Here is a 24,901-nt window from a genome sequence, read left to right as displayed (position 1 = left end):
AAGCCAATCAAAACATTTTATTTGGAAGGGAGATAAGCGTTTGAGGTCATCGTCGTGCGCTGCACCCAGCGAAAACTTGTGACCAGCTGCTCGAACTTCCTGGGTTGGTTTGCTCTTTCTGGAGAGTGAAGTCCAAGATTAATTTCTGTGAGAGCGAGTGAAGCAGTGACACAGAATGAAGGGAGAAACAACAAAACTGGTAAGTCAACAAAACTTTTGCAAGAACTGAAATTTCACGCCATGATTTCACAACGCAAGAGTAGGTAACCGATATAAACAAACAGCAACTTTCGCTCCTTTGTTTAAAACGGTGGGCGGTATTAAGAGGCTTTCCAGCTTGAACCTGTTTTGGGTATCTATAATTCATTTTATCGTTTTGGGGATATTTATCAGAAAATGGTTTCCTTTACATTCCAGTGATACCGATTTTTGTTTCTTCTAATCAAATGAAAGAATGGAAAGACAGGGAATAGTAGATTGTATCGTTATGTGCACAATTATTACGACACAAGAGTTCAGTCAGTGAATATAAAAAACTGAGCTTATGAAAAGCTTAACCATATTACTAACACATAAGAATGGGACTTACTCCTTTAGTCTTTCTTTTCTCTCTCTCTCTCTCTCTCTCTCTGTGTGTGTGTGTGTGTTTCCATTTTCATTTCAACCCTACCACCTTTTCTGATCCAAAAAATAATGAACTATTGTTATACTTAGTACTATAAAGATTTATCCATTTTCTGGAATTTCAGAGTAACCCATGGCTGCTGAATTTTACTTTGTAGTGAAAAATAAGATCAGTGTGTCATGAATCTGAAGTGCAGTTAGTGCCCATTAATGGCATTATTGTATAAAATTCACCTTTAACTTAAGTGGCATAACTGGTTTTGCAGAACTAGTCTCAAGAGGAAGAAATCATATGAGAAATAGTGAATGACATCCAAACCTATGAATTAAGTCTTATCTCAGTGAGATAACAGCCCTTCATACTCATCAGCAGCAGTCAAGGGGTTAACATGTTTCCAGTTGTTTGAAACTTCTTCCAGCCAGGATAAGGTTGAGGGATGGGATTAATTATACATCACAGCTATTTTTTGTCCTAGTACATTTCTTCATTTTATTTTCTTCCTGAAAAAAAAAAATCAACATTTACAGTTTTGTACTGTTGAAGTCTTCGGGTTCTAATTTTTCTTTCACAGAAATTAGAAACATCAACTTGTAAATTATGTTGCCTCAACCATATGGAGAAGGGCAGAGGGGTATGGTGTGGGTCTTGTGGGGGAGGCTTCACTGCCAGTACAGACGCTCTCAACTTTGATCTTGGACCAGGGGACAGTGTCTCAGAAAGCAGCTGACAGGGATGGAGATTCTCCTTCACCGACTTTGGTGGAGTGCTGCCTTGTTGGCAAAAGTTGATGGTGGTCACTTTCTTCTGCAGTCTCATTTGATGCGGGCTGATGAACTAGGGGTGGCACCCACCTTCCTTTTTCGTCTACTGCTCATGGCCTGTGCTTCTCGTTGTGTCGATGATTTTCTGTCAGCACAAAGAGTGCATAACTACTGTCCAGTAGCTGACGGCCCATCATTTTGGAGCATCTCAATTTATCATTCCATCAGAAGATTATGTTTTACATTGAAATTTCAGTATTATGCTTATAAAGTTATTAACGATAATAGATATCATGTTCTGATATTGTTAAGTGTTTAAAAAAAAAGTCATCAAATTAGAAAACTAACAAATTTGATTTAACCGGTTGGAGTTACTCAGCTAGCTTGAAAATGAACACATGAATTTATATTTACCTAAATAAGCATCCAGGAGAGAACAAAAATAATTAAAATGAATAGTTAATCATTCCATGAAGAGAGATTGAAATTCTTTTCTTTTTTTTTTCTTGAATTTTAAATCTTTTAATTTTATTAAAAAAATAGATTGAAATTTATCTCCACAAAAAGTGAAAGGTACCATGAAGATTCAAAGGTAATTCCACTAAAACTCCCCAAAAATTTGATAACTTAAAATATATTGAGAAAAGAAATATTTCTAACAAGACTAATTACATGAATGAGCATAAACAAAGACTAGTGAAAGGAAGATGATAGAATGTATTGTGCCAAATAATATTGAATTTTACAAATGATAATAATGCGGAGTGAGGAATATGTTTATTATGCCAAATAATTGTAACATTCACAAATTTTAATCTGGTATGCAGGGTAAGGAAGACATTTACTATATGAAACTTTCTATTTCTAACACTTGGTAACATTCACAAATATATACAGGATTTTATTTGTGGGATTATTGTACTGTTATAGGTGCAGTCTTTTTGAAAATGACAAATCATTTTGTTGTATCTCTCTCTCTTTCTCTTGCAAAGTATCAATTCCTTTCTTATCAGTACCTGACGTCTTTGCAACCTTACTGTTGTTAAAGCAGTGTAATACAAGAGACCTAGACGAACTGGATGGCAAAATCATTAAGATAGCTGCCCCATTGATAACAGATACTTTGACATAACGTATATAACCTTTGCATTGACAAAAATTATTTTCCATTATGTTTCAAACAAGTTAGAGTCATTCCATTATTCGAATCAGGTGACCAGTCAAATCCCTGAAATTACAGACCAGTATCAATTCTTTCCATTCTATCAAAACCATTAGAAAAACACATTAAAAAACATTTTCTTTCCCATTTGAATAAATTTAATCTGATTCATCCCAAGCAATCTGGTTTCAGAGAAAATCATTCCTGCCACACAGCACTGACACAAATGGTCGTTATATGGCTTTTAAATGTTGATAATAATGAACCAGCAGGAGTAGTTTTTGTGGATTTGAGCATTTGATGTTACTGATCATTCTTTCCTATTAAGGAAGTTAGTTTTGTATGGACTATCTCAAGATACAATTCAGCTCATTTCATCATTTCTATCAAACAGAAAGCAGCTAGTTATTACTGATGATTCTAACTCAGATTTAAAGACTATAAGATATGGTGTACCACAAGGGTCTATCCTTGGTCCATTATTATTCTCACTATATATCAATGATCTGCCTCTGTATCTAACAATGGTTTGAGATTTATTTGCAGACAACAATTCATTTTATTTCAATCATTCATCCATAAACATATTGACATCAAAATTACAAGAAAGTATGAACAATTTGGCCAGATGGACTGAAATTAATCACATGTGTCTCAATGCAACGAAAACAAAAGGTATGTGTATTACAACTAGACAATAACATCAAAACAATTCAACAGACTTATTTTCTATTTCTCTGTCTGGATTTAAAATTGAGGCAGAAAAATCGCATAAGGTACTAGGTATAATCATTGATAATAATCTATCTTGGTCCGATCATGTTGCTTATCTGTGTGCAAACATTCTAAAACCTTTAAACAGATTCTATAAACGTGCTCTTAAACTAATTCTTTTAAAATCCATCTCATTAACCACTGCTGATTATAAATCATTGAACATTCTTCCACTGTATCTAAGACTAGAATAGCAGCTCCTCCTGGTATTGTAGATAACTTTCCAATAAACAGCAATAGACACTTTCATAAACTTGCAATACCTCTTCCAAGAATTGATCTCTTTAAGTCAAGCCTTCCGTACAGTTGTGGTTTGTACTGGAATAATCTGCCTTCCTTTTTAAAACAGGTGACCAGTAGTGTTAATTTCAGAATCTCTTTAAAAAAACAACTATTTGTTTTACAAACTGGGGAACATATGAATGATGTAAGTCAATCTTAATGACAATGTTATTCTACTTAAACAGGAAATGTTAAAACAAAATGCCATGCACTGTTCTTCTTCTCATTATTATTATCATTATTATTAGAGTAGTAATAGTAGTAGTATAGTTGTGTTGTTGTTGTAAGGGATTGTGCATATGCAAGTGCATTCGTTTGTGTGTGTGTGTGTGTGAAGTGTCCATTTTATCATTTGTATTTGTTTTTCTAGCTGTGACACTGTTTTGTTCTTTCTCTCTTCTTTCTTATTAAAAAAACAAACAAAAAAACTTAGCAGTAGTAGTGGTAATGGTAGTAGTGATAGTTGTAGTGGTAATGATGGCTTCATTTGTGTGTTTTTTATGTTGTTGTTTTTTGTGTGTGTGTGTGTGTCGTTGGTTTTTTTTGTATTTGGGGGGCTGGGAGGGAGGGGGGGAGGGTTGTGTGTGTGTGTGTGTGTGTGTGTTGTTGTTTTTTTTGGTTTTTTTTTTTGGGGGGGGGGTATTTTTATTTTTTGTTATTATTATTATTAATTATCATTTTTTGCTTGTTTGTTTGCTTGTTGGTTTTCTTTGTCCTGAGGGATGGATGAAAAAAAAGCATGTCCATGCTTACTCCACTTCCCTCATTAAAGAAAATTCATTCATTCTCTCTCTCTACTCAAGTTCAGCCAATAATGCAATATGGCTCAGAAATATGGGGTTTAGATAAAGCTGTGTTCCACTGTGAAGCTGTTCATTTGTTTGCTATAAAAAGAAATCTTGGCGTTAATAAGCGAACCCCAAATGACCTTGTATATGGTGAAAAGAAATCGTTATCCTATATATATATATATATATATATATATAAATTCTGTAGTTAATTGTATACATTACTGGCTAAGAAGTTTTGCTTTGTAAATGCTTTTCGGCAACATTTAATAGATTGTAGATGGCAGGATTGGAATTGACATTCACACAAGTGAAGAATTTGATATGTATAGAACGTTTTGTGTTTTGCATGATATAAATCCACACCTGCATTTAAATCTGGACAGACATTTGAAATATGTAACCACAAAGTTAAGTTTAGACTAGGTATCTCGGATTTGACTGTACATCACTTAAGATACAAAGAACTTTAGAAGTTAGAGATTCTGAGTTAATGTGTCCTGTGTGTAAACAATCAAAGGAAGATGAAGTACATTTTGTTCTCTGTTGTGAAGCGCTCAAAGATATTAGAGAAAAATGTATTTGGCCCAAATATTATTGACACCCTTGCCTCTTTAAATTGGCTTTATTGTTATCTTGTACTGATGATAGTGTTTGTTAGAAATGTGTCTATAATTATCTTTATAAAGCCTTTAAGTATAGAGAAATTGCTGTTTCATAGTCTGAAAGACCTGTAATATCTATTTCTGTATCTTATCCAGTCCTTTTGTTCACGGCTGTTTATAGCTTGTTTGGTATTGTTCACATTCCCCTTCACGAGGTGCTGAGGCCTAATGTGAATAAACCATCTTCAGTCTTCAATCCGTCTCTCTCTCTATTGATAATAACCTGTCATGGTCTAATCATGTTTCTGCTTTATGTAAAAAGCTATCAAAAAAATTATATCAGCTCAACAGAATTAAACATTTCCTTGATCAACATACCTGCAAGTTATTTTTTCATGCATACATTCAACCCGACATCGACTATGCCTCAACATGCTGGGACTTAGCAAGCAAAAATTGCTTGAAACCACTCATAAGCATATACAGACGTTCTCTCAAGATTATTCTCCTCAAATCTTCTATCTATACTAACGACTACAAAGAACTAAACATTCTTCCTTTCCATCTCAAATGTATCTTTAATAAAGGTGTTTTTATGTACAAAATTAAAAAGAAATTAGCACCATCCTACCTTCAGAGGAAATTTCCTGAAAAAACCTTTTCATGACATCTCTCATGTATTCTGGTGGTAAACTAAGGAATGAAATTCCCGACTATCTGAAAAATAAATCCACCTTGGTATCATTCAAAAAAGAGTACCAAAAATATCTCATGAAACAATTATTTATAATTCTTATATACCGTGTTTTGTTTGAGCTTCTTGAGAGAGCTTCTACACAATAACATTTTTTTCGTTGCTCTCTGACAATGTGAACAGGGAAAGGAGCTCAGAAGATTAGTGTATATCAGTCCGTGTATACATGCGTGCGTAAGCTGGTGCGTGCGTGCGTGTTTGTGTGTGTGTGTGTGTGTGTGTGTGACTGAGTTATATTCCATGCTATTTTTATGTTTCGTGATTAACTCTTGTTGTTGTAGTTGTTGTTGTTGTAACATATGTCTACACCGAGTGTCCGTACCGATTTTCTTTTTTTTTTTTTCCTTTTTCATCTTTTGTGCGTGTGAGTGGGTGCGTGTGTTTGTGTGTGAGGGAGGGCATGGTGTAAAGAAGCTTCCAGCTTATCCAGTTACCCTCAGTAAAACATTTGTTCATTGTTCATTGTTCATCTCTCTCTCTCTCTCTCTCTCTCTCTCTATATATATATATATATACATATGTAAACTACATATTGTTGTTTTTAAATGGGGTGCACTGTTGTTTTCCAAGGAGAGTAAAGACTGATGCTGTGTGAAGTTTGTCAACCATCACCATGAACATCTTCGCTGATGTTTGTGTGAAAGATTATATTTTTACAGCTTGCATGTAATGATGTAAACATGATCAGCTGTCCCCTTATTCTTGATTAGAGGTGGTATGTGTATGTAATGTATGTGGATTGTTCCCCTGAACAGTGATTACCACAGGAATATAGACAAGTGTGTGTGTGTGTGTGTGTGTGTGTGTGTGTGTGTGTACACATTTGAGCATGTGGTGCATGTATGACAGATGGAGGTATTTTTGTGTGTGTGTGTTTTGTTTCCCAGTGAGTGTGTCTTTTTTCTTCACCTTCGAAGTTCAAACATTTCTTCACATTATATTGTAGTGTATGGTTGTTGTAAACTGCACATGTACAGTATATAAGAAGTATATGAACTTTAAGAGAGCATTGTATTTCATTTGTGAATTAAATTTTACTCTTTCTTTCATGTATGTTTCAGGTGTTTGTCTTTTTCATTATTTTCTGCCTCAAGTTTGGGTAAGTGATTAAACATTTTTTGTGACTGGTTAGATAAGAAAAAAAAGTAAAAAAAGAATTTAATGTAAGAATTTTGTTTTATATGTCTGTCTTTGACTGAGTCAGTGAGTGATCCAAGATATGTGTTTCACTGTGTCACTTTGCGTGTGTATGTTGCAAGTGTATTAATAGGCATGGGCATGCATGCGTATCAATAGAATTAGCTCTGTTGGATATTTGTATAGATTGTACATTAACACCCTTTGATATATCTTACTGAGTATTCTATATTCAGTTTTATTATATGAAATTTGTTATCTTGGACTATGAGGAAAGGATTGATTCAGTTTTAAGCTGTATCAGCTTTGTTATTATCAAGAATGAATTTTACTCCTGTTGGAGAAATGATTTCAGTTTATTACTTCTTTTCATTGGTTATGTTCAGATGAACATTCCTTTTTATGACTGTGGTATGGATAATGATACTGACAAAGGTTGGAGTCCAAATGATCTGTGTCAGGTGATCTACACTACTTAATGATTTCCTGTGGGAACTGTGACAGGATCCTGCTGGCACATAAATGTATTTACTGCGTTGGTCAGGCAATTACTTGTTCAGAATATGAGAATGACTGGTAATGTATGGTCTTGTCAGTTACTTGTTCAGTAAACAGTCACAAAGTGACTCATGATCATGTCTTAGTGTTGAATGATGTGCAGTGAAGAGAAGATTAAAGCAATTTCCTATTCAGGCTATCCATAATCTTGATTTACTCAGTTAATGTGCAGAAGAATTCTTCATTTAGTATATATTCACAAATATATATATCAATAAGATACAAAAATGTAGTTTTTTGGTGTGTGTGTTTTTTTTTGCACCAAGTTAAAAAATAAGTGCTTTTTCAGTTTTTTCAGTTGTTGGGCTCTGTGAAATAGATACTGTTTCAAATGCAATTATTTCAAGTTTGGTTTTCACTTTCAGGCTGTTTGCTGAATGATTATCAGTTATTTAACACATGCACATTTCATTCAACAGCATGCACATTTTGATTTTCATGCTATGCATGATGCAAGTCAGTTTTTGAATTGAGATTAATAGTTATGGCATGTAAATTTTAGCTGTCAGTTTTGACTGCATGCTGTGGACTGTAAAATATACTTGTATATGCACCTCCACGTTCCACAAGGTATGCAACACACACCTGCACAGACACAATCATATATATGTATAAAGTTTGATAAACATAGTGACACACATTTGACACAAATACACACATAAAATGTACTCTCTCTGTGCGTCTCACTGTGCAAAACTATTTCCCCAACAATATACCAGCTATCTAAAGTAAAACGTTTCTTAAACTTACATTGTAGAAAATTATTTTTTATGTAACCAACCCAATGCGTCATCCACCCAAGATTTTGGTGCCGCTCCCAAGAGTCGATATTTTCAAGTCTCTTATTTTTTATGATGCTTATGGAATGCAGTGTTATCTACTATCAAAGTTCATGAAATAAAAAGCATACATGCATTTAAGAAAATTACTCAAAAATATATCACGAAGAACTTAAAAACACTGTAATTCATAGTACTTAATCCATTCCCTGTATTGTTTATGATGTTATTAATAGTTATAAGATATGCCTCTCTCCCTCTCCCATATTACCCACATTTTCATTCATGAATCTCATACTTGTTTGTGCATGTAATGATGTATGGTTGTTCTTGCCATTTTCTTTGATATGTGTTGTAATCTAACTTTGTAACATAACTTTTACAAACCCAGCTTCCTGTGCTGTGGCAGAAATTCATGGAATAACTTACACTCATTTAAAAAAAAAAAAAATTCAAGTAAAAACATGTTTAGAAAAAATGTGAAATCATCTCATTAACTGTCTAAAAGATGATTAGTAATGCTAGTCATGTTACTGTTAGTTTCATTTATTTGTGAAATGTTTTGTATAGACTTGTGTTGGCAATGTGTTTGTGTTATATGAGGGGGAAGTTGTGTGGTGTTTTCAAGCATGTGTACATGTTTGTGTGAAACAGAAATACGGCTGTGTATTTCATTATCACACAGATCTCGTATAACATGTATGTATTTGTTTTGTAATTGTATATAAGTATGCATTCTATTTTTCATATAGACCTATTTAAAAAAAAGTATTTTCCTCTTTTTTTTCAGATGGCTTGTAAAATAAAGCAGTTGTTACTTGTTCAGTTACCATCTTGAAATGAAAATGTTGACCACACACACACACAACACACACACACACACACTCACTTCTGAGTGATCCTACATTGTCATATGATTTAAATGCAGATATATCTGTGATGACTGAAGTATAAAATCACAAATAATAATCTTCCCTCTCACACTCTTTAACCTTTAAAAAAAATGTTTCTTTATTCAGGTTGTATATATTACTTTAAGCTATCTTCTTTGTGACATGGCTTCATCATAGTGTGTCTTTCCAGCCACAGTAGGGTGATCCCGAAAGCAGACGAATTCTGGGATACACTGATACTGACTCGGTCTTGGGCCCCTGCCACATGCCTAATGCTGGAAAATGAGGTACTCACCTTGGCTGTGCTGCTGCATGAACACTTCATATTTACTTCGCAGTATTAATGTCCTGTTGTAAAAGGATGTTTACTTAGTTAACAGCATCGTATCCTGTTGTAAAGGGTGTTATATTGAGCAGTAGAAGAAAAAAATGTCAGTTACATGTATAAAGATTTTTTTTTTATCATTTGTCCTTTCATTTCTTTGCTTGTTCATACTTTAGTATCTCTTCACTGGAGATGATAGATTAGTGTGTATGTGTGTGTGTGATTGTGTGCATGTGTCTGTACAGGTGTGTGCTGCATACATTTGTGAAAGAATGTGTATGTGCAGGTGGGTACACAAATTACAAGGAAGTGATACTGGTCCCACAGCATGATATTGTTGACTTTGTGTGTATGTCACAAGGAAGATTTTAAGGTGATAATCATAATGCATTTAAAAAAAAAAACAAACCACATACAAAGTAGCATATATATATGTGTGTAGAGTGATGGCCTAGAGGTAACGCGTCCGCCTAGGAAGCGAGAGAATCTGAGCGCACTGGTTCAAATCACGGCTTAGCCACTGATATTTTCTCCCCCTCCACTAGACCTTGAGTGGTGGGCTGGATGCTAGTCATTCGGATGAGACGATAAACCGAGGTCCCGTGTGCAGCATGCACTTAGCGCACGTAAAAGAACCCACATCGACAAAAGGGTTGTTCCTGGCGAAATTCTATATAATATAGAAAAATCCACTTCGACAGGAAAAACAAATAAAACTGCACGCAGGAAAAAATACCAAAAAAATGGGTGGTGCTGTAGTGTAGTGATGCGCTCTCCCTGGGGAGAGCAGCCCGAATTTCACACAGAGAAATCTGTTGTGATAAAAAGAAATACAGATAGAAATATATATATATATATATGTATGTATGTATGTATATATATATATATATATATATATATATATATATATATATATATATATATATATATATGCAGACACAAATGCAGTCATGTGCATAAGAAAAAGAAGAAAGACTGATTTATTTTCCTGGAACTCAGTGGAAGTGACACCTCCTCACAGCATCATAATACTAAACTAGCACATAAACAAAATCTCATTTGCAATGGAATTGATGATGTGAAAAAATCATAAAACAAAGAATGAGGGATACTTATTGCAGATACTCAATATCATATGAAAACTGTAATTATTTACAACCCCAGAGAAACGTGGAATAGTATACTATTCCTTTTTGACTCACTTGTGTAAACAAAGTGTGTATATGTTTTAACTCGGTGTTGATTTAAACAAAATTTTATTCAGTAAATATGTCACACATGTACAGATAGACAGCGGAGCAACAACAAGCTAATAGCTTATATCGTGCTCAGGAATGTGATTAAATATATTTGTTTCGTTTGATGGCTGGTGGACACTACACAATTGCAATTATGTTGAAATACACATTTTCTAACTACATATAAATGACAGTCATTGCAGACATACGTTGTTTTCCCCCTTTTTTTCTTTTTTTAAATTTTTTTTAGCCGCCGTGATTAATATATTTAAAGAATTTACAATGAATATAAACATTTTTAAGATACGTTGTTCACACAACAGAAAGCAGAAAAATGTAAGAAAAACAAATTAGTGAATAAGATATAGAAAAACTCGGTGTTGTGTGTGTGTGTGTGTGTTCATGTCTGTGTGGCCATGGTAAACTTTAACATTTCCGTTTTCTCTGGAAATACTTTGTCTGCCAATCCCAACTTTGGCTTAAACATAGTATGAAAAAAAAAAATCTTCACATTCATACCAACAATAGGTTGTAATTCTCCAGAATTCAACTGTATTTCCATATCATTAACAGTTTTATTTCATTAAGGTTCGTTCTGAAATCTGAAATTCTAAAAACCGCATCCCACTGACTTGCTCAGTTGCTGGAAGGTAGATTGTGCTTGGTGAGAAGACATGACCTCTCTTTCCATGTTCACAATTAAAAGGAATTGAATACAAATTCTGGACAGAACACATGCAGTGATGAGTGATACTAACTACACCATCAACATGTTTACTGTATATAAATATCTTAAAGTGGACACTGCAGTAACTGGAATGAACATAAAACTTTAAAAGAAAAATTGAATTGATCGTTTCTTCGTCAGCTCGTTGTAGACTGGTTCAGTTCGTGCAGATCTAAAGATCTACCATGTGTTGCGATGTGCTTGAAGTGATGGCAGTGTCTCCTTTACCACCAAAATAAAAGAATAATCAAGGTATGATAAAACACAAAAACATGATTTTAAGTGTTATCACGTCCAATACAATCACGTCTATTTATCGCACGAAAGAAAGCATGCTTTAATATTTTGTCAAATTATGTCAGATGGGCTGCAGCGGTTGAGATTAGTCTGCTTGCTTCGGAACAGAACATGCATGGTTCAATCCAGCTTGCATGCCCTCTTTTTTCCCCCAAGCTTATTATATATATTATATAATAAGCTTATTATATATATATTCATTTATTTATCATATTTACTATAGAACACTCTGAACAGTGTTGATTTCTTCATCTCTGTTTTTCTCTCCGCGTGGTTCCTTTTCTGGATAAAGTGCAAACACAATTGAGTCATGAAGACTTTGCCTCTTGTTTTTAATTGTTATATTCTACTTCTTCTTTTTTTTCTTTTCTTTTTTTTTATAGTATTTTAATTTGTCAGTTCATTCATTTAATTGCTTATCTATAAATTTTTGTATCTTGTTTTACTTCATTTTATTTTATTTAGATGTGACGTATCATATCTGAATTTGTCCAAAAGCAGTGATGCCTCCTTGAGTAACTGAACCGTTCAGGTCTAAACTCTGTGTGTGATCATGTGTTGTTGTCTCCAGGGTAGGAAGTGTGAAGTCAGCAACTTCAATTCCTGGGTGATTCATGGGCTGTGGTGAGATATGGCCTTTGGCTCTTTCTGTCTTGTCGACTGTTTCATTTAACGCATTTAATCCCTAGCAAAACGAAGTAATTTCATTTTTCCAGACCAAGTGATATTCAAGCACTTAAGGCTGATGAATGTTTTGTCAGAAAAGTAAACAGTAAAATTATCTTTCCCAGTGGATTGTTGGGAATTATGGTATGTATGTTGTGAATTGATTATTAAACATGTGTAAAGTGTAAATTGGATAAAATTGATGAGTTTATACCACAACAAAGATAACAAACCAAACAAAACAGAACTGAAAGTAGGGTTTGAGACTAGCTGCTCATTCTGTGGTCTCTTGTAAATACACACTCACATCACAAGGGACACTAGGACACTTATTTCCCTTTGCTGAGGAAAGTTAGCAAAACATTGTCAGTGCACTAAAACTGAAAATAGGTTTTAAAACCAAGATCATTGTTCCTCAGAGCTTGTGAGTAGACACTCCTGTCAAAAGGGACACACGATGCAAGATAAAATTGGTTGATGTTGAACCCTTTGTCATAATGCAGATACAGTATGTATATATATACTCAGTGGTAGTGGAGATTGTTGAACATAGAATACAGAGTGTCTTAATGACTGATGTTGGAATAGGCCTGGTATGTTTGTGTCTTGTATAAATTTGTGTCTGTCTATATTGTGTAGTATAAATCTCTGAGAGAGGGAGGGAGGGAGAGAGATTCAGGTCCATAAAATCAGTAATTCTCAACATAGCCAGTCCAAACTTGGTGGTTCTTAATACTTGATTTGATTTGATATATGGATACTTATACAATGCCTATCCTTGAATGGAGGTAAGTTTTAACTAAGCGATTTACAAACTCAGGTTCATTTGCCCACAGGCTGCCTACCTGGGTAGAGCCGACCGACGGCTGCCATTGGGCGCTCATCATTCGTTTCCTGTGTCATTCAATCAGATTTCAGGCACACACACATACACACTCAGGCAGACATGTAACATTTTATGTGTATAACATTTTGTTTTTTTACCCCACTATGCAGGCAGCCATACTCCATTTTCAAGGGTGTGCATGCTGGGTATGTTCTTGTTTCCATAACCCACCAAACGCTGACATGGATTTCAGGATCTTTAACATGCATATTTTGATCTTCTGCTTTCGTATACACTACCATGTCTGCACATATGTTGACCTGGAAGATCAGAAAAATATCCACCATTTACCCACAAGGCGCCGTTGCTGAGATTCGAACCCAGGATCCTCGGATTGAAAGTCCAACTCTATATATCCACTCAGCTATTGCGCCCGTCTTTAAGAATTAGGATTTAAGGTACTTTCGTGTGGTCAAAGCTGTGTCATTTTTTGGACTCAAGCTTTTGGTCTGTGCTGATCATATGTTTGTTAAAACCAAATGATTTTGTGGATACAAATCACACTAGTGTTGGAAAGTCTGTGGGTTTCTGTTTTCAACACTTAATGTTACAGGGGAAATCATGAATCATATATGACTGCTGTAGAATCACGGGACCACCTGATACAAGAGACACTATTAGTTTCATGTTGCATGATTACAGGCCTACCAAACGTGGCACAGAAGGACCAAACTACTGCAATGACACCTGGAAGTTTGACATCAACAAAGTAGAGGTAAGCTGAGACACCCAGATTGGGCACAGCATTGTCACAAACTTCGTTTGATCCTGTTGAAACTCAGGGTTTGCTGTTTGGCAGATAAGCAAGGGAGACGGTACAATGAACCAGGCATGGACTTAATTTTGCATGTGGATTGGTCTCTGGTCTTGTCCTCACTCTTTTTTTCTTTGCTGCAGACAGGAAAATTATCAGACTGCAGAGGTTTTGGTAACAGAAGCATGGCGTGATAACTGATGTTACCTGTTGCACAAGGATCAGCCTGTTAACTGTCAAGAAGCAGAAAAGGTCTGGTTTTGAATTAATCTGAATATCCTATTCATCCAATCAGTTCATTAATTGGAAGTCTAGAGATACTTTTAAGCGTTTGATATTTTAATGTTCAGTTTTTTGTGTGTTTGTTTTTGCTGTTTGACAGAGTTTGCTTCCACGAATGAAACAAACATGGCCATCGATTGCTGAGGATGAAAAGCCAGAAGATACATGGTAAGGCATTTGCATTATTATTATTGATTGTTTTCATGCTTATTTGTAACTTAACTATTCTTTGTCTTTGTGTTGATATTACTATTATTAGTATTTGTAACTTGATTATTCTCTTGTTTTTGTCTCAGGGTTTCTGTCACTTCATCTTATTTTCCTTCCACATCCTCTTCCGTTCTTTTTTCAGTTTCTTCAGCTACATTTCTTTGCTGCTGGAGGTAGAGGTGGGGCAGTATTTTGGTATGCAATATAGATGAGATGTTTTTCCCTGTTGTCCATGTTTGGTACATTTAGTTAGATTGTTTACTCTGGCAGGAAGCATGAATGGGAGAAACATGGAACTTGTGGAACCTCACTGCCAGCCCTGAAAGATGAAGTGCATTATTTCAATGTTACCATGAATCTCCATGCTCACTACAACCTGTCACTGTGAGTATTCTACTGTATTTTTGGTCATAAAGAAACCCACCCCTCCCCCATCTCTCTCCGATCTCTGTTTTTCATTTGAATCAGTTTGTTTGATCTTGTGATTGGATTTACTGTATTTTTCATGATGCAATTAAAGAAGCACTTTGGATATCTGGCATCAAACGGTCAAGGGTCATCCACTTCATGGATGCATTTTGGGGAGGGCTGTTTACATTTCTTGACCAGCACTGCAGGTATCTGTATCCTTCAGGCCTGGTTGACCCTGGGGAACGTGGTTCCAAACCTAATTGGACCTCAATAGCAGCATTGTCATGTGTGTTTGTTAATTGTTGTTTTGACTCTGTTGACATGGATTCTGACCTGATATAAGTCATGCATGTAATTGTACTGATGGATGTCAAAGCTGATTTGATAATATCACATAAGGCAGTCTGCACCTTAAGGTGAAAAATCAAGAATAACAGTTTTGTCTTATAGCCCCCAAATTACAGAAGATAACGTTTTATGCAGCATGGCATATGATGTGATTGTCATTTGTCAGGTTTATTTTGATTATTTACCTGTTTACTCAGTACGTCTTTGTGAAGCAACTTGGTGAACTGGTTAGCATATTTTGGACTGAAGACTAGGAGGGACACAGGTTTGATTCACTTCAGAGGTAGAGACTTATTTTTTTACCCTGGCCGATTCCTTCCCAGAGTTGTGTAGTGCTATGGACTGGAACTGGTTGAGGGTCATCTGTGCCATCATCACAGTTGGTGAGCAACAAGGTCATGATGTTTTGCGACAGATGGCTCCTAAAACATGTGAATTTGATCCCGTTCCCACACCGCATCTTGATCACTGCATTGATGAAATTGTACCAGCACTAACAAACGTCAACTCCTTGTCATCTGCAACTTTCCCCACTGTCTTTAAACAAGCTGTCATAAACATCTTCTAAAAAAACAAACACACTTGATCCAAATGATCTTAAAAAAAATTACAGAGCAGTCTCCAGTCTTCTGTTTTTCTTCAAATTACATGAAAAGATGTCTTCTGGCCGATGTGAATGCTTACAATCTATGGCCTTCACACTAGTCTGCTTACTTTGCTTACTGCACTGAGACTACTTTTCTTCGTGTGATAAATTATATTCTTACCGCACTAGATGACAATCAAGTGTCTGTCTTTACTTTGCTTGATCTCAGTATTGTGTTTGATACAGCAGATAGCAATATTCATCACCATTGACTGTACTGTCCTTATTTTGCTTGATCTCAGTGCTGTACACTTTTTTTTCTTTTCTTTTTTTCCTTTGTTGTTGGCATACCTCACAACATGTGTAACATATGAACAAGAAAAGAAAAAGGTGCACATACATAAAGGAAGCTCATGTCATTATTTCAAATATTAAAGTTTGTGATGTTGTGCATGCATCAATTGTTCTTTTGATTTTTAAACAGACAAAACCTAGGGAAGACAATCACACACTTCCCATCACTACAAAATGTCAAAACCTGTAGCACTCATGTTCCTTTGACTTTCGGCCAAGATTCCACACCAGATTACATTTTCATGTTAGGCATCAGCTTGTGTATTCAAACCAACACCTAATTAGCCGATGTTGCTAAGATTAATTAGTGAGCACACAACGACCATCTGAACCCTTTCGCTGAGCAGTATTCACCTCCCTCGACTTGAACACACTTTCAGCATAAAAGACTCAGCTCTTTCACTCATTAGATTCTACCTCACTGATAGAATTCAGACTGTATGTATTTCAGGCTTCAACTCGTCCACTCTGTTGTATGGTGTACCACAAGGGTCTGTCCTTGGACTTGTTCATTTTCCTTCATTCATGCAAACTCTGGCATATGTCATAAAAACTTATTCACATATTCTCTGTATCACACACTGTAAAAAGAAATTACAAGGATCACATGTCTTTTCATACCTTGGTCCTGTTACCTGGAATAGATTTCCCTACCAAATTCGCCATGCTCAAACGACATCTCAGTTCAGATCTGGCCTCAACTCACATCTGTACAAATCTGCTTTCTAGGATGGATGTACAGGTGTTGGCATGTGGTATGGCGTGTGTGTGTGTGCTTTGTCATTGACACATGATTTGTCTTGTTCATAAGTCTTCATTGTAGTGCCCTTTGGTGTTAATGTTTGTAACCATTTCATCATTCCAGCTTTGGGCTTTTGAACACACAAATTCTAGTCATCATTATGATACCAACTAGTTACTGCACTGTGATGGCTGATATATTAGCTCTGTGTGTGTGTGAGTGCGCACACACGCATGCGTGTGTGTGTGTGGTAATTACACTGGACAATTTTTGAAATTTATGTGTTTGAAATAATCCATTAGGCAGTTGGAAAAAAGTGAAGGAAAGATAAGCTTTTTTTTTTCTCCAGGACTCTCAAGAATGGCAATATCGTTCCAGCAGATGATCGCACCTACAAAGTAAGTTAAAACAGGACTTTTCTATTATAGTAGTTGTCTGTTTCAGCCTTTGGTTGTTTTTTTTTTTGGTTTGTTTAATTAAGGTCATACGTATAAGCTTTTATGTTTGTCATCAGTTTTCTAGCATGAGCATCTGGATTTGTCAAATTATCACAATTATGGGAAGATGTATGTTTTTTTTTTATAAAGCCTTAGCTTGTAGTGAAGCTGAGAGCAAGGGTCTTGTGGTGACTGATACAATTCATTTGATCATTCAGACTAGAGTGTTTAGTGAAGTTATTTCACATGGTGTGGGTTGGCTGGGCAGTAAAACAGTGTGAGGGACACAAGTGGAGGTGTTGGGGGGAGAGGATGAAAGGATGTTTTTAACTGGAACATGTTTCTGCTTGTTCCATGTTTTTGTGTTTGGTGTCATACACTGTACCATGTAAAACTGATGCAAACTATGCTTGTTCCATGTTTTTGTGTTTGGTGTCATACACTGTACCATGTAAAACTGATGCAAACTATGCTTGTTCCATGTTTTTGTGTTTGGTGTCATACACTGTACCATGTAAAACTGATGCAAACTATGCTTGTTCCATGTTTTTGTGTTTGGTGTCATACACTGTACCATGTAAAACTGATACAAACTATGCTTGTTCCATGTTTTTGTGTTTGGTGTCATATACTGTACCATGTAAAACTGATGCAAACTATGCTTGTTCCATGTTTTTGTGTTTGGTGTCATACACTGTACCATGTAAAACTGATGCAAACTATGCTTGTTCCATGTTTTTGTGTTTGGTGTCATACACTGTACCATGTAAAACTGATGCAAACTATGCTTGTTCCATGTTTTTGTGTTTGGTGTCATACACTGTACCATGTAAAACTGATGCAAACTATGCTTGTTCCATGTTTTTGTGTTTGGTGTCATACACTGTACCATGTAAAACTGATGCAAACTATGCTTGTTCCATGTTTTTGTGTTTGGTGTCATACACTGTACCATGTAAAACTGATGCAAACTATGCTTGTTCCATGTTTTTGTGTTTGGTGTCATACACTGTACCATGTAAAACTGATGCAAACTATGCTTGTTCCATGTTTTTGTGTTTGGTGTCATACACTGTACCATGTAAAACTGATGCAAACTATGCTTGTTCCATGTTTTTGTGTTTGGTGTCATACACTGTACCATGTAAAACTGATGCAAACTATGCTTGTTCCATGTTTTTGTGTTTGGTGTCATACACTGTACCATGTAAAACTGATGCAAACTATGCTTGTTCCATGTTTTTGTGTTTGGTGTCATACACTGTACCATGTAAAACTGATACAAACTATGCTTGTTCCATGTTTTTGTGTTTGGTGTCATACACTGTACCATGTAAAACTGATGCAAACTATGCTTGTTCCATGTTTTTGTGTTTGGTGTCATACACTGTACCATGTAAAACTGATGCAAACTATGCTTGTTCCATGTTTTTGTGTTTGGTGTCATACACTGTACCATGTAAAACTGATGCAAACTATGCTTGTTCCATGTTTTTGTGTTTGGTGTCATACACTGTACCATGTAAAACTGATGCAAACTATGCTTGTTCCATGTTTTTGTGTTTGGTGTCATACACTGTACCATGTAAAACTGATGCAAACTATGCTTGTTCCATGTTTTTGTGTTTGGTGTCATACACTGTACCATGTAAAACTGATGCAAACTATGCTTGTTCCATGTTTTTGTGTTTGGTGTCATACACTGTACCATGTAAAACTGATGCAAACTATGCTTGTTCCATGTTTTTGTGTTTGGTGTCATACACTGTACCATGTAAAACTGATGCAAACTATGCTTGTTCCATGTTTTTGTGTTTGGTGTCATACACTGTACCATGTAAAACTGATGCAAACTATGCTTGTTCCATGTTTTTGTGTTTGGTGTCATACACTGTACCATGTAAAACTGATGCAAACTATGCTTGTTCCATGTTTTTGTGTTTGGTGTCATACACTGTACCATGTAAAACTGATGCAAACTATGCTTGTTCCATGTTTTTGTGTTTGGTGTCATACACTGTACCATGTAAAACTGATGCAAACTATGCTTGTTCCATGTTTTTGTGTTTGGTGTCATACACTGTACCATGTAAAACTGATGCAAACTATGCTTGTTCCATGTTTTTGTGTTTGGTGTCATACACTGTACCATGTAAAACTGATGCAAACTATGCCTATCACATGGCTTTGTCTGTGTTGGCCGAATTTCATGGCTTGTTCCATGTTTCTCTTGTTTGGTGACATAATTTATCACATTTGTTGTTCTCATCAGGCTACTGATGTCCTTGAGGCTCTGCATCAGGAACTGGGTGTCTATCCCAACATCGCCTGTGTTCGGGACAAGGTAATTTTTCATTTAACCATATGAGGTGCTCCATTTCCTAGTATTAGAGAGAGAGAGAGAGTGTGTGTGTGTGTGTGTGCACAGTCTAAGAGTTGATGTTTATCTCTACATATTGTGTATCAGAAACCAGATAAATTTTGCTGACTGGGATGTTGACACAGTACCTGTTATTGAAGAGTGAGTAAGAACCTCAACAGGTATAACCTTTAGTTTCAGCAAAATAGACTTGTTAAAAATATGTAATTGTTTTAATCATGGGGTTTTGAATTTTATCTTTGAGTCCAAGTCATTTTTGGCTCACTTGTGTAAACAAATTGAGTCTGTGTTATAACCTGGTGTTCGGTTGTGTGTGTGTGTGTGTGTGTGTGTGTGTCTTTGTCCGTGGTAAACTTTAACATTGCCATTTTCTCTGGAAATACTTTGTCTGCCAATACCAAATTTGGATTAAACATAGTAGGAAAAAAATCTTCACAGTCATACCAATTATAGATTGTCAGTCTCCCAAATTTAGCTGTATTTCCAAATTATTAACAGTTTATTTTTTGATGTTCGGTCCAGATTCCAAAAACCGCAGTTAACCTTCTGCAGCTTCCCAATTGTCTGGTGACAATACGCCATGACCTCGTTTTTCTTGTTCGCAATTAAAGGCAAAGAAATACACATTCTGGACAGACCACATACGGTGACACTAACTACATTGTTGACGTGTTTACTGCATATGAATATTCTAAAGTGCACACTGAATTAATTAGAATGAACAGAAAAGAAAACTTGAATCCACGGTTTCACTGCCTCATCTGCATGGCACTGGTCAGCTCAGATCTTGACAAAACATGTTGCAAAGCACAACACGATGACAACGTCTCCTTTAGCGCCAAATCATCAACGTGTTTTATTAATGTTTTAAAGTGGATACTGAATTAACTAGATTGAACAGAAAAAGAAATAAAATGGAAGGTGTCGGTAGTGTCTCAGCGAGTGGAAAGATAAAGCTTGTCGATCATGGATCTTGCAGATCTATAAAATGGACATATACTGCAGTGTTTTTGAGGTGAATGGAACGTCTCCTTTACCTCAGACTTGAAAGAAAATTTCTAAATGCCCGAGATATACCAAAATAACGTGATTTAAACCACGTTATAACTTCAGTTGCACTGCTTCGATTGCCGCTGTCGATTTATTTTGCAAAAAGAACATGTTCAAATAATAATTTTTGAATGTCAACATTGAGCCCGAGTTTGTCGCTGTCAATGCAATGCAAGTATTGTTGTTGATATTTTTTCATTTTGTTCGATTCCATATTTATGTCATTTCTGCATCTGCCCTTTTTGAAGCTTTTTAAAGCCAGTGGATTCAATTTGTCCACCTGTTTTCATAGGAACTCTATGTAAGTGGTAGTGGTGACCATTGTCATGACTTCTGATGAAAATGCCACAGGAGTGGAAAAAGCCTGAATATATGAGGACACAGTTTGTTTTCACCAGCAAGGGTTCACTGGAGACTGTTCTGGGTGTCAGTGGGGATTTTTCTGTTTCTCTGGTTTTTGCCCTTCCCCTCTCTCCAGTCTCAGCCCACCCCCTCCTCTCTCTACCACCCCCAACACTCTTTCCCAAATCTTGTCCTTAATTACTTATTGATATGGGCCTTTTACCACTATTTGTTACAGAAAAATGGAAAGTTCTACTTGGAGCAGATTGAAATGTGCATGACGAAGGAATTCCAGTTGGCTGACTGTGCATCTCACTCAAGCCAAGAGGCTGGCCATGAACTCCTGTTCCAGTCGGAGACCATCCATGGAACAAGAAAGAGGCCCTCAGCACGTGGGAGCCACATTACTGAGTGTGGATCAGATGAAATATATTACAAGCCCATGTCTTCCATGTAGTTTCTGCTCCTGGAATGTTCAGGATGTGTCGAATGTTATGTTTGCTAATTTTTATGTGGGTTTCATGCATGAAATGAGTTTTCAAATATCATAGACTTTTTGTTGTTGTTGTTAACTCTCTCCATACGAACGGCGAAAGGGACGACATTAACAGCGTTTCACCCCAATTACCATCATCAAAATATTGCAGGCGGAAAGCTCTTATACTGAAGAGGTGAATGTTGACAAAGAATACCACAATTCTGATGACGGAAGCTAAAGGTTTGGGTCATTCAGACACCCACTGGACATCTGAGGGGTCTGTGTATATGAGAAGAGAGGACTGGCCGTACTGAGTGAGTTAAGTTGGGTATGACAAGGTGTTGGCTTACGTTGATGTTGGCAGATCCACTTTGTTCTGTGATACTGTCTGATTTTTAATGTTTCAGCAGGTCTTTATGGCAAATTTTTGTTGTTGTTTTTTTTTCTCTCAAGGACAAAGTGTTTGCTGGGGTATGGTCCCCATGGTGAGAAGGTTGTGTCAGAAGGGTCAGTAAATCAGAATAGCATGAAAATGATTGTAAGGTAGTGGGGTCTTTTTTGGCATTGGCTTCGTCAAAGCTTTATACAATGATGGCTACTTGTAGACTGAAGGTATTGATACTTGAATGAAGCATCATGGTATGTTGAAGGCTTGAAAAATGAGTGCGAGTTACAACAGTGCACAGACCTTGATTTGGGAAGTTTCTTTTTTAATGCCATCTCACATGTGTGCCTATATGTAAGTTACTTGTGGTTCCCATTTTCTTACAGTTTTGTGATAAGCATGTCTCAGGGCCTTTCAGTCTGTGAAAGATTGATATGCTTTTCTTTTTTCACATTCCTGTCTCTTCCAACATCCATATCAATAGTCCTTGAACCGGGAAAGGTCAATTTAATGATGATTTGTTATACGGCACAGGCTCAGGGCTTGTAAGGTTGTGTATACAGCCAGAAAAGTTTAGCATAATGTTTGCAGTGACTGACATGGAGAATTGTTACTATTACTGTTTGTAATGACTTAAATCAGAATGGAGTGTTGTAAGTGCCGAAAAACAGCGGTGTGTTGGGCTACCATAATTATACAGCTATACAGCTAGCCTATAGTGCTTCCCACTGTCTGATCTCAGGAGTATGTTAATCTATTTCCAAAACTTATAACATGTTTACTTGTGTTCAGTGCCTTTTTATAGTTATCAACGAATATGTTCAGTGCCTTTGTATTGATTTTTACCCAACTGCTGTCAAAGAGGTTCTGTTGAATACTCGGAAATTTGCATTCCAATGAGTGTAACTGCAACCAGATTTCATGCCTGTCTGAGGGTATATAAAAATATAGGGTGTTTTTTGCATGTGTTAGGGTTGTTTTGTGACCTATCTATGGGATCCTATTGTACTGAATGGTCTGGACAAGTTCAGATCTTAATGTAATACATTGTTCATGGTATATTTTCCATTTCAAAGGTACTTTATCAGTGTCATAATAGGAAAATAATTTATCTCCCACACATCTCGATTATAGTCTTGCAGATTAAACTGTATTTGCGGATTGTGAACATTTATTTTGTTTTGCCTTTGTATCCTCATATTTTACCTTGGCATATGTTTGGTTTTTTTGTTGGTTTTTTATTGGCCAAGCCTTCGCCATTTTGTACATTATGTACCAATAACCCTCACAGACTGTCACACTTTGGCAAAACATTTTTAAGTTTAGTGGATTGTGCTGCTCATTGCAAAAACAAGGAGGGAAGAGGAGGGGGGTCATCAGATTGCACATTTTGTACTCCCAGAGAGAGAATGCGCTGTGTATGATTTTAGGCTGTGGATGATAATAGATGAATTATATCCCAAACGTTCCAGCGCATTTTTCTTTAAATGGAATCTGTATGGAGTTTGAGTTTTGCAGAGATTATATCATGGTCTAGTCATCTTTTTACATTGATGACGACAGGCTTTCCTGCACCTCAAGCACCCTCAAACCCTCTTGCATTCACTGTGGCCGCAGCAGAACACTAGGAAGAGTTTTTCTGTGAAGTTTGTAAATGCAAGAGGGTTAAAGTTTCCAGTGATTTGATTTTTTTTATTCTAAACTGCTGCCGCTTCTGATTGACATGAAAGGTAGTTGGGGGAAAAAGGTGATTGCCTTAAAAGAAGGGGGAAAAAAGTATAAGACAGGACTACAAAGAATTCAGTTCATAACCTATGTAAAACTTGGTCACAAGGCAGAATTATGAGTGGAAAAAAATGGAGAAAATCCTAGAATAAGGAGGCACAGGGGGCAACATTACAGAAAAAATGCTGATTACTTTTTGTCCACATGAAATTTAACAGTGCTTGAAAAATTCAAAATATAGACACCATAGAGGCAATTGCCTGAATAAGCAAACATCTGTTGTACTAGGCGAGGAGCCGGGTAAAAAAACAAGAGGGGTTGGGGCTCGGGGGCTGGAAAGTGAATGTGCATTTTTCCTGTCTGTGTATCATGTGTCTCATTCACGCTAGGGTTGAAGCATATGATGTGAAAGTGTTCATTTTATTTGCAGTTGATGAATAAAAGTTAAGCAAAAAACTGTCATTTTGGATTTAATGGAACACAAGCGAAATCCTCATAAATTCTGCAAATTCTGCTCTAGAAATCTTGCTGTGTTCTTCCAAATGCTTAAAAAAATACTCAGCTTTCTTTTTTTTTTCTTTCTTTTTACTACAAGGGAATTTTTATGCATTCATGTGCAAATAATTTGCACATGCAATTCATGTAAATGGTCAAGAATGTTTTGGCAGACAATGTGTTCCTCACTATAATCACCCACAATCCCCAACACCTTCAACTCCCAGGGCTGTCTTATAATGTCATGGATTGTGAATTTTGACAGTGCCTTTATTGTTGCTCATATTTTGTTGTATACTTCATATGCTGTTTTCTTACACTGGACATTTGAAACAGACTATAAAGTTCAGTTATGCCAATATTGTTTCTGGCACACATCGCTTAATCAATAAAAATTTAATCAAAATTCCTGTGTCTCATTTTTTGGCTCTGGCGAAAAAGATTCTAAGAATGGCCTCACAGATAGATTCTCTATCAATAGACATTTAGACTAAACAAAGTTTCCTGCAACCAATAAAGTTCTCTTGTAAAGCCTGTGCTAGTCACATGGCTTCAGCCAGTTTTTTTTTTTTTATTGTTTGTGTGTTATCTCACAGCAATGTCTGTTTCAGTTGTCTGTGCCCATGTGTGAATGTATGTGTGTGTGTGTGTGTGTCCATGGTGAT

The 24,901-nt window shown here is 36.2% G+C and overlaps 1 protein-coding gene across 1 annotated transcript; it reads left to right on the top strand.

The window, feature by feature from the left end:
* Positions 1–43: 43 nt before the first annotated feature.
* On the top strand, positions 44–24,642 carry LOC143280848 (ribonuclease Oy-like). Its single transcript, XM_076585566.1, has 10 exons — positions 44–199; positions 6,813–6,850; positions 9,309–9,405; positions 12,277–12,329; positions 13,900–13,972; positions 14,394–14,461; positions 14,774–14,887; positions 17,294–17,342; positions 19,654–19,725; positions 21,392–24,642. The coding sequence occupies exons 1-10, from the start codon at positions 176–178 to the stop codon at positions 21,608–21,610; spliced, it is 807 nt and encodes a 268-aa protein (XP_076441681.1). The 5' UTR covers positions 44–175; the 3' UTR covers positions 21,611–24,642.
* The last annotated feature ends 259 nt before the right edge of the window (positions 24,643–24,901 follow it).

The sequence above is a fragment of the Babylonia areolata genome, chromosome 4 (assembly GCF_041734735.1).
Source record: "Babylonia areolata isolate BAREFJ2019XMU chromosome 4, ASM4173473v1, whole genome shotgun sequence".
Classification (NCBI taxonomy): domain Eukaryota; kingdom Metazoa; phylum Mollusca; class Gastropoda; order Neogastropoda; family Buccinidae; genus Babylonia; species Babylonia areolata.
Note: the sequence above shows the minus strand (reverse complement) of the source record. Positions and strands in the feature narration are given on the sequence as shown.

Coding starts and splice junctions, on each gene's coding strand:
- LOC143280848 (XM_076585566.1), top strand. CDS start 176: ATGAAGGGAGAAACAACAAAACTG. Junction 9,406..12,276: donor GCCTAATGCTGGAAAATGAG/GTACTCACCTTG, acceptor TGTTGTCTCCAG/GGTAGGAAGTGTGAAGTCAG. Junction 14,462..14,773: donor GAAAAGCCAGAAGATACATG/GTAAGGCATTTG, acceptor TTACTCTGGCAG/GAAGCATGAATGGGAGAAAC.